General features: G+C 35.7%; 1 protein-coding gene across 1 annotated transcript in view; it reads left to right on the top strand.

Annotated features, from left to right (window-relative positions):
- The window catches only part of THSD7B (thrombospondin type 1 domain containing 7B), a 910,123-nt gene that overhangs the window by 890,695 nt on the left and 8,307 nt on the right, over window positions 1–11,121 (top strand). Inside the window, exons 24-26 of the mRNA XM_068968986.1 lie at window positions 1,883–1,965; window positions 5,086–5,278; window positions 8,663–8,750. Coding sequence (XP_068825087.1) covers window positions 1,883–1,965; window positions 5,086–5,278; window positions 8,663–8,750 — 364 coding nt within the window. The remainder of the gene's footprint in view (window positions 1–1,882; window positions 1,966–5,085; window positions 5,279–8,662; window positions 8,751–11,121) is intronic.

Here is an 11,121-nt window from a genome sequence, read left to right as displayed (position 1 = left end):
GAAATTAAAAGAGTTGGTAAAGATATAATAAAAGCTAAAATATATTAATGATTTAAAACATTTTCCTGTAAATTATAGATGCTTATATTCATGTACTGAAAGCTTCATTTTTTAACAATGTTGTAGCCTTGATTATTATTTAATATCTGACTCTATATTGAAGGAAGTGTTCCTCATTCATGACAGTGAATGCAATTAAATTCTACAAATAGTCTTCTCAATCATTTTAAAGGGGTTTGTTTCGATGCCTTCTTATGAAGGAAAATCAAATTGTCATTCTTTTTACTTGGTGCTATGGCTGACTAAGAGCTTGTCAGAATAGAAGAATCTCAATTTTTCTATCAGGATAGAAAGGTTGTCTGCTTCACCTTTTTCTAGTTTACTTGTTTTTTTCATTATTGGTTGTCCCTTTAATCCATAGTTTTTCCATACAACCATTTAAGTGACCTGCCCATTGTGTAAGTTATTATTGAAGCTAAATATACTGTAAATCTGCCTAACCAGGAACACAGAAAGCATCACTTGCTGCAGTATGCTGAGAGTTAACCAATCAGTGAGGGTTCCACTATCAGAGTCTGTGAGTGGAGTACCTCGTGCCCAGTGTACATCCCAGGGCCACCTGATGAATGAGTTCAGGTTACCAGTGTCACCTGCTAAGTATTATCACAGCTTAATTTCATTGTTAAAATTTTAAAAGTTGGCTAAAATATACAAATTCTAACATGTTTTTCCTGGCTCCCAGGTGATCCTCTCCCCATGGAGTATACACACTGCATGGTGGAGATCCCTGGTTTAAGGAGGAAAAAACACCACTTCCAAACTCTGTTGGCAGTGACAAGGCTGTGTGGTTACTGCCACTAACACATGATCAATTTCACACCGACCTGCTCATTCTGGATCCTGTTGTTTTTTTTTTTTTTTCTTGTGGAAATTATTTTTCAAGTAACAGATTTTAGCTGTTTCATTCTTCAGAAAAATGTAGATACAACATTCCCTACACTGCCTTAAGCACAAAACTTTCTCTAGTTACAAAATCATAATTGGTTAGGTTTTGTTTATATACTATATAATTGGTTGACAATTACAATAATGCAGAGACTAGAACCTATAAATGCAACCATTGGTATGTAAATGTAGCTTCAATGGTGCCCTTGAATAATATGTCAACTTCTTTGCTGATACCTTGAATCCAGGAAGGCATGACTAATATATAAATGATTTTTAGATTACAGAGATATTATTCCATCTAGTTACTCAAAGCTATTTTAATAAGGACCTACAAGTACTAGTGTCAGATGTATGATTATCCCTGCTGGAGTGTATACATTTGCTCTTAAAAATATGTGTGGCAATCTTTATGTGACTCTGCATGTGTGCATATATGTGTGTATATTCTGGCTGAAATATGTTTAAAATGTTACCAAAATGTTTAATATTGTGGTCTCATGAATGGACTAGCGGCATTCTTTTAGTGTTTGGTTGTTGGGAATTGGTCTAGTGCCTAGTTTGGGAGCTGGAAAAAAACTATGTAGATAGATCTTTGAGCGTATATATTTTCTGCTCCTGAACTTCAACTGAGATTTCATCAATTCTTTTAGTGATCCTGACACTCACAGGCTTTGCCCTCTGGTGAAGCCATATGATAGAATCACCTGGCCAATACACAGGTATAAAATCTCAACTGTAAACAACTTCTGTTAGCAGAGCCCCCATCTCAAACAGCCCTTCCTAGAATAATCAACAAAATATAACTGAGACACACTGTCAGCAAACAGATTTTTTAAAAAATAATACTGTTACAAGGTAGCCAGTGCCAGAGAGGAAAAGAAGTGAATATTTATCCTAGAAAAATCTGTAAATGATGGTGGGATTTCCTTTGTAGGAGGCTGCTCCCTTCAGGCACGCCCTGCTGCTATTCGGCAGTGTAACCCAGCTTGCAGAAAACCTTTCTCCTACTGCACACAGGTAAGTCAGGTGCTAGAGGCTTGGACAGGTAATTTAATTGTGTTATATGTATGTTGTCTGATGTTTTCCAGTCTCCTGTAGCCCAAGCAACAATTCCATGGGCCCACAATACCACCTAGAGGCATTTGCAGAAGTAATAGCAGCTATTAAGAATTTCTTTGCATGGCCATGTGTTCAAGAAAGCAGCCTTTTTTACTCTAAATCCATCTATAGCTAACCTCTCTTTCAGATATCGAATCTCTGTTAGCTCTGTTTCTCCTCTGATTATCAATGTGTTCTCAGTTGATTTTATTTCCTCCATTTCATATACCTAAACTATTTTGCAAAATCTTTAAAAGGATATGTTCATGTCTGCTAAACATTAGGTACTAAATTTGATTACACTATGATTAGTGTATGTACATTTTAGTTGATTTTAAATAAGTTGATAGTATGGTTATGGGTAATAATTATGTGTGTGTACACATATATACATTTTTTAAAGCAGAAGTTTTTCTCCTTTTCCTTCTTTAATTTCCACCAATTACTGCTCAGGATTTAATGCAAAATGTACCATGTATTCTAATCAGTGGTACTCACAGTGTACAGTGTGTATAGAATAAAGGTGTGCCCTGTCTCTCGTTTCTTCTTATAGTGTGTTCTTTCCAAAACTGATTCGGTTAAAATGATTCAAATGCTCCATTCTATTTTATGGACCTTCTACTTCAAGTAGAAGTAGGTTAATTCTTTGACACAGGAAAGCTAGGGATTAAGTTTCCAGTGGAAAAAAGAAGGAAAAGAGATCAGCAACGACTTCATGGGCTGATGATGTTTGTGAAACAGAAGTTGTGGCTTCCCACCAACTCCCTGGATACCCTCTGTAAAAAACATAAAATACCTTTTCCCTTGAACCTTTGACCTATATAACTGGTTACAGCTTTTCACTCAGACTAAATAGAGACACATCTTGAAAAGATGGCTTTCATATTTGAGCTTGTACCAATTTTCTTCATTAGTTTCTCCCCATTAAACATTGAGTAATGTCTTTAATTAAAACCACTGGAAATATTTATAATGATAACTGTCATTATACAATCTCTACCTAAACTTTAGGCATTTATTAATTATGTTTTTTTAACTTCTAATTTTTAGTTTTAGTATCTGTTGCTCCTCAAAATCATGTGTTCAGTCAACAAGTGATAACCTAAGTAAATAGTTCAGTCACTCAGTCATGTCCAACTCTGTGACCCCATGGACTGTAGCAGGCCAGGCCTCCCTGTCCATTACCAACTCCCGGAGTTTACTCAAACTCATGTCCATTGAGTCAGTGATGCCATCCAACCATTTTATCCTCTGTCGTCCCCTTCCTCTCCTGTCTTCAATCTTTCCCAGCGTCAGGGTCTTTTCAAATGAGTCAGTTCTTCACATCAGGTGGCCAAAATATTGGAGTTTCAGCTTCAGCATCAGTTCTTCCAATGAATATTCAGGATGATTTCCTTTTGGACAGACTGGTTGGATCTCCCTGCAGTCCAAGGGACTCTCAAGAATCTCCTCCAATACCACAGATCAAAGTATCAATTATTCGGTGCTCAGCTTTCTTTATGGTCCAACTCTCATATCCATACATGACTACTGGAAGAACCATAGCTTTGACTAGACAGACCTTTGTTGGCAAAGTCATGTCTCTGCTTTTTAATATGCTGTCTAGGTTGGTCATAACTTTTCTTCCAAGGAGTAAGCATCTTTTAATATCATGCCTACAGTCACCATCTGCAGTGATTTCGAAGCCCCAAAAAATAAAGTCCATCAGTTTCCTCTGCTTCCCCATCTATTTGCCATGAAGTAATGGGACCAGAAGCCATGATCTTCATTTTTTGAATGTTGAGCTTTAAGCCAACTTTTTCACTCTCCTCTTTCACCTTCACCATAGGCTCTTTAGTTCTTCTTTGCTTTCTGCCATAACAGTGGGGTCATCTGCATATCTGAGGTTCTTGATATTTTTCCTGGCAATCCTGATTCCAGCTTGTGCTTCATATAGCCCAGAGTTTCTCATGATATACTCTGCATATAAGTTAAATAAGCAGGTGACAATATACAGCCTTGACGTACTCCTTCCCCTATTTGGAGCCAGTAAGTAAATATGGCTGATGCATAAAGATTGATATGCATTACCATTTAAGGCTAAGGTATGTTGAGAAAATACCAGACATAATTTTATGTAAGGAATCCTAACAGCATAGTCATAGAGATTCATAATCTCATGCTTATTTTCTATTCTCCGCTATTGCCTTTATGTTTCCTGGAGGAAGGAAGAGCAGTTATTTCAGTTTCACTTCCAGAGACAGATAGAAAATCTTTGTCCATTACACTGTGTCATTATTAGTTTCTTCGAAAGGCTTATTGTGCATGAAAATTACCAGGTATCCACAGACAAATATGAAAGACCCATTGTCATGTTGCCAACTAGGAATGTGATGATGTGGTGTGACACTCAGGTTACTTCACGGTATCTCTCTCTCTGTCTTTCCTCCCTCTTGTGGACAATGTGTCTTCGGTGAAGTTTTTTTTTCCCCCCTTCACAGCCTTGGACTGTCTTCTCTGAGTACAGAACTAAGCCCACGAGTGGAGAGCCAGTTCAGTCTAGTTCGTGATCAATGATAGAAGATGATAGAGGCAGAAAAAGACCTCAAAGAACTCAAAACTCAGAGAAGATATGCACATAATTTCTGTTGCTTTGCTTCTCAATGTTAGGGACAGACTGGCGTGAGCAGGCAGGAATCTGAAATAGCTGGGGGAAGAACCAAAGTAAATGTTTAATTAACTCTTTCTTTACACACCTCTATAAGAGAGAAAAGGATGTAGTTTATATACTTTATTGACAAAAAAACTATGCTTTCAATTTTGACGGTGTAAGAATGATCAACCACTAGAAAGAACTGATGATTTATTGAAGTGTTGACTTTGGAAATCAGAAAGATCAACTATTTATTGAATTTTCATTTCTTTGACAAGTCTTGTGCTGAAAAACCCTAAATTTCCATGACATATCATGCAACTATCAAGCAGTTCCAACAATTAAGGTGTTATTTTTTCATCTGTACAACTCACTGTGTAACCATAAATGTATTTTTCATGCTGTAGGGTGGCGTCTGTGGTTGTGAGAAAGGCTATACAGAGATCATGAGATCAAATGGTCTCCTGGATTACTGCATGAAGGTACCAGGCTCAGAGGATAAAAAAGCTGATGTGAAAAACCTTGCTGGGAAAAACAGACCTGTAAATTCAAAAATACATGATATTTTTAAAGGTTGGTCTTTCCAACCCCTTGATCCAGGTACATATCAGTTATGAGTAAGAAATGTAAATTTTCTCTTGGGGGATTTGGGTTCATATTGTGACCACTGCTCATGATGGAAAGCATGAAGGGAAGAAAGGATAGAAAAGGCAATATGGTCTTGTTCAAGGTTTCTCACATTTGAGTGCCATGTAGTGTAAAACATTCTCATGGGTGGTTGAGAATAAGTCTGTCAACCCCAACCCCAGTCTGAGTTAAGGAACCAAAATATTAATCTTTGAAAATGTTTGAATTGTAAATTATCTTTGCCAAAGACTTTATAATAAAAACTGTGAACTTTTATATATAATTGAAAAACAAGAAAAGGAATAGATTCTCGGGAACATGGAGTTATGTAGGGAAATTCCAGGTACTCTATCTGGTTTGAGAAACACTAGTGATATAGTAAAACAGCATCAATTTCAGAGGCCAAGAGACCTTATGGGTATCAAGGATCAGAGGTACTTCCTTTGTGATTGCATGTAATTTCTTTACCTCTCTGGAACTGTTTCCTCATCTATGAATCAATCTAGGCATCTGTCCTGCAGGATTTTCATGAGTATTAGCACAGTGTCAGGACTACAGGACTCAAAACTTAGTGGAGATTAAGGATACAAATGAACAGTGTTAGATAATTTCTCTGTACCCTATGATTCCATGCTGGTTGTATTACAAGACTCATCTCATTACATTCTTGCAACATAATGAGATGTTGTTATCCCCACTGTAGAGATTAGGATTCTGAAACTGGCAATGCGTACTAATTTGACCAAGGTCACAGACCAGTAAGTGACAGAAAGGTATGAAAGGCAAGCCAATAAGATCCTTACACAGCACTGGCCTCTACTTCCCTTTTTAAGAATTGGACAAAAATATGAAAGCAAAATTCTCTGTGCCTAAGGTACATACCTCTTCAAGAAAACAAAGTGCTGTGAATGACTGAGGGAGATAGCATGGCTGATGGAAGGAACCTTGAGAGGGAAGACACACATGAAGCTCAGACAAAATATACCTTGGGAACTTTCCGCCCAGACCCTAAGCCTTGGTCATACCGAAGTGCCCTAATGACATGCTTAAACGAAGCAAAACTAGAGCACAGGCACAAAGGACCCTCGATCTAGTGGAAGAAACAAGACGTTCTGTGACTAGCTTATAAGGATTACCACAATATCTTAATGTTTGGTTCCCAAGTACGTCTGGGCATGCTGTAGATATTAAAAATCATATTCATTCTGTGATGTTTAGCTAATTTAGAGAAACAGACTTAACGTTGAGGGAAGCATGCTATGAAATGCAGCCAGTCTCACTCACTGCTTCCAAGAAAATGAGTTTTCAAATCCACAAATGAGGTCCTTAAACTTTGGAGATCTAACTGAAGCATCAATACCATGTATGTGACTATACTTGTGTGTATACATATATGCATAAACACAGACACATACATATATGTATACTCATATATACAATTGTGTATGTATGCATGTATATAAACATATATGTAAAATATATATTTAGTCTGGGAAAAAGTTTATAACTTTCAATAGATTCTCATAATGGGGTTGAAAATTTGAGCAACCTCTCAGGAAGACAATTAGGCAAAACCTATCATACATTTTGATCTAAAATTTTCCTCCTAGGAATTAATCATACAAATATATACACATATACTAAGAGAAGTATGTAAATGATATTCATTATACGATTGCTTACTATATAGCAAATGAATGGAAATAACATAAATATCTACAAACAGAATAACAAAAAAACAAAAATATGATACAACTGTGTAATGTCTCTTAGGGGTATTAAAAGGATGAGATGGACCTGCCTTTGTGAACTAGCATGGAAACGTTTTTATTATGTATTGTTAGGTGGAAAAGTAGTACCAAAGTGAATGATAAGGACCATTTGTGTCTTTTTTAAAAAGTGCATGTATGTTGTGTATAGACTCAGCTGTTTGCATTTGTGGAGAAAACTATGAGGTGGTTCATAAATTGGTAACAGTGGTAGCACCTGGGAACGGAGCTCAGAGATTGGCAGGAAAACTAATTTTCCACTACAGATCTTTTTTAAAAATTATTTTTTATTGTAGTATAAATGCTTTACAGTGTTATGTTAGTTTCTGCTGTACAATGAAATGAATCAATCACATGCACGCATATATCCCCTCTTTCTTGGACTTCCCTCCTCATCACATCTATTCAGGTCATTACAGAGAACTGAGCTAAGCCCTCTGTTCTATATAACATTAGCTTCTTATAAACAGCTATGTTAATTCTTCTTTAAGTAACATGATTTAAAAGTCACCCAGATCACATACCTCTGCAATAGGGATTTAAAAGCACTGGATCTTACAATACTTCAGCTCTATGAGGTTTAGGGGTAATAAGATGAAAGGCGCATTCTCACTCAGGGAAGACTTTTTTTAATTGTCAATGTAAAAAATTCAGAATAGGGGATCACATCATTAGTGTTTCAAAGAGATCAAAATCAAAGCTTTGTTAAAAGTTTTATGACCATAAAAAGGGTCATTACTACATTGAAAACTCATTCTAAAACCCGATTGAGGCTTGAAAGTGTCTTGTAAGCAAAAACTGTAATAGATAGTCACAATATAATTGAAAGTAATAGTGACTTTCTTTCTTTTTTTTTTATTTTTTTTTGACTTTCTTTCAAACAAATGTTTACAATAGATTTTTTTTTAAATCCCATGAAGGTCTTTAGAATAAGATTCTGATGTGTTTTTTTGGACCTACAGTTAATTACATTCAGTGCAGTATAATGAACCTTTGTGTGTACATCTTTCAGAAAGGAACATAATTCCTTTTGGAATGCTAAGGCATTGCTATTATCAGTTCAATTCTAAGTTTAGTTAACTGTGTGCTCACTTAAAACATAGCAAAAACCATGTGTTTTCCAGAAACGACTCAAATTTATACATACATACACCATACATACAGTCAAGGTGTGTGTCATATAGTTAAAATCACAAAATTGATCAGACTATTTGGTTCTTTTCTTTTTAACCTCTTGCAGATATTAAATCCAAAATAATATATACTTCTACATGTGGATATGTTTTGTAATACTTTTGTATTAGAAGTATATATAAATGAAAATAAATTCAAAATATCCTACCAGTTGTTAGATTTTATGAAGTACTGATTAGTGGCACTGGTCTTTGGTATTGTGAAAAAGTTGATAACCTACATTTAATATTTTCACCTATTTTTTGGACATTTGATAGCTGTCACATATAAGTATTTTCACATATGCTTCTAACTTATGCAATTTCAGAATTCAGATGAGAAATACATAATACACTAATTAAATGAGAAATAAAAGCTTTTGTATGCTAAGCCTGTTATTTCTTATTTTAAACAGATGGCCGAGTGAAAATTTGGGTTTATGGCGTTTCAGGTGGTGGTTTTCTTATCATGATTTTCCTAGTATTTACTTCCTACCTTGTTTGGTAAGTACTAGTAAAAAGTTTATACTCTATATTTTCATTGGTGGCATATTATACTAAAAGAAAACTTATGTTGAAATCTGGTCATTATAACAGAACCCTTAAACTCACAAATAATCACCAATGTTAGAATTGCTAAATAGTTGAAGTGGGAGAGTATTATGTTTATTGTCCTCATTTGATAACATTTTTGTATTTGGCTTTCATATAATATCACAGGTATACAAGGCAAATCATTAATCAGGGCTTTCCCATTTTACAATTTTGATTTAGATCAGTACCGTTTTAACACAGTGGAATTTCCTGAGTACCAAGACAACCACAACCACCTTTTTTTTTTTTTAATTAAGTCTATGGGGTCGCACAGAGTCAGACATGACTGAAGCGACTTAGCAGCAGCAGTTGATTTACAAAGTTGTGTTAATTTCTGCTGTTAGACATAGTGATTCAGGTTACACACACATACATATACACACACACATATACATATACACACCCTGGAGAGGGAAATGACAACCCATTCCAGTATTCTTGCCTTGGAGAATCCCATGGACGGAGAAGCCTGGCAGGCTATAGTGCATAGGGTTGCAAAGAGTCGGACACGACTGAAGCAGCTCAACATGCACATATGTATACACACACGTTCTTTTTCATTTTCCATTATGAGGACAGGATATAGAAAATAGTTCTCTGTGCTGTATATAGTAGGACCTTGTTGTTTATCCATTCTAGATAAAAGCTTACAACTACTACCGCCCTCCCACTTGGCAACCACACACCTATTCTATATCTCCGTGACTCTGTTTCTGTTTCATAGACAGTTTCACTCATATATTTTAGATTTCACATATAGTGATATCATAGGATATTTTTTTCTTTCTCTGACTTACTTCACTTAGTGTGTTAATGTCTAGGTCCATCCATGTTGCTGCAAATGGCATTATTTCATTCTTTTTTATGGCTGAGTACTATTCCATTGCATATTTATAAAATAATTTTCTTTATCCATTCATTTGTCAATGGACATACAAATTTTTTCCATGTCTTGGCAATAGTGAATAGTGGTGCTATGAATATAGGGGTGCATGTATTTTTTTAAGGTTTTGTATGGATGTATGGCCAGGATTGGGATGGTTGGATCATTTGATATTTCTATTTTTAGTTTTCTGAGGAATTTCCATACTGTTTCACACAGTGGCTTCCCCAACTTATTCAATAAATTCCCACTAACAGTATAGGAGGGTTTCTTTTTCTCCATGCTCTCTCCACCATCTGTTATCTGTAGAGTATTTAATGATGGCCATTCTGACTGGTGTGAGGTGGTATCTCATTGTGGTTTTGATTTGCACTTTTCTAATAAATAGTGATGTTGAGCATCTTTTCATGTGCCTATTGGCCATCTGTATGTCTTTGGAGAAGTGGCTACTTAAGTCTTCTGCCCATTTTTTTTAAATTGGGCTGTTTTCTTATTATTGAGTTGTATATGTTGTTTGTACATTCTGGAAATCAAGCCCTTGTCAGTCACATGATTTGCAAATATATTCTCTCACTTGTAGGTTGTCTTTTCATTTTGTTTATGGTTTCCTTTACTGTGCAAAAAGCTCATAAGTTTGATTAGACCCAAGTTGTTTATCTTTGTTTTTATTTCTATTGCCTTGGGAGACTGACCTTATTTTTATTTCTATTGCCTTGGGAGACTGACCTAAGAAAATATCAGTACACATTATATCAGAGAATGTTTTGCCTATGCTCTATTCTAGGAGTTTTATGATGTAATGTCTTAAGTCTTTAAACCATCTTGAGTTTATTTTTGTGTATGGTGACAGGATGTGTTCTAACTTCATTGATTTACATGCATATGTCCAGCTATCCCAGCACCCCTTGCTGAACAGACTTTTTTTTTTTTCATTGTACATTCTTGCCTTCTTTGTCAAAGATGAATTGACCATAGGTTTGTGGGTTTATTTCACCTTCTTGGTCAGGTTTATTCCTCAGTATTTTATTTTAGGGGAGGTGAGATTTTACAAGGTACTTTTTAAAAAATTTCCTTTCTGGTATCTCTAGCTCCAGAGATTCTGATTTAAGCATCCAGACAACTTCACCACATGCAGGAGTAACTAAAAGAGCCCCAGGTAACTCTAATAGCAGGAAAGGCTGAGAAAATTCTAGTTCTTAAATTTTCTTCTCAAACTGACCTATTTTTACCAAGTATGTTAAGTTGACCAGTTGGTTCAAAAAACCTATGGGTACATTTTGGATAGTAGAGCCAGGTGTTTATCTACAGTGACCAGCCATAAAAGAAAATGTGATTGTCCATTCCAGGAACCCTGTTTTTTGTAAGTGACTAGTTCCTAAAGTATATTATTCTCACAAA

Source organism: Capricornis sumatraensis, chromosome 3, assembly GCF_032405125.1.
Source record: "Capricornis sumatraensis isolate serow.1 chromosome 3, serow.2, whole genome shotgun sequence".
NCBI lineage: Eukaryota > Metazoa > Chordata > Mammalia > Artiodactyla > Bovidae > Capricornis > Capricornis sumatraensis.
Note: the sequence above shows the minus strand (reverse complement) of the source record. Positions and strands in the feature narration are given on the sequence as shown.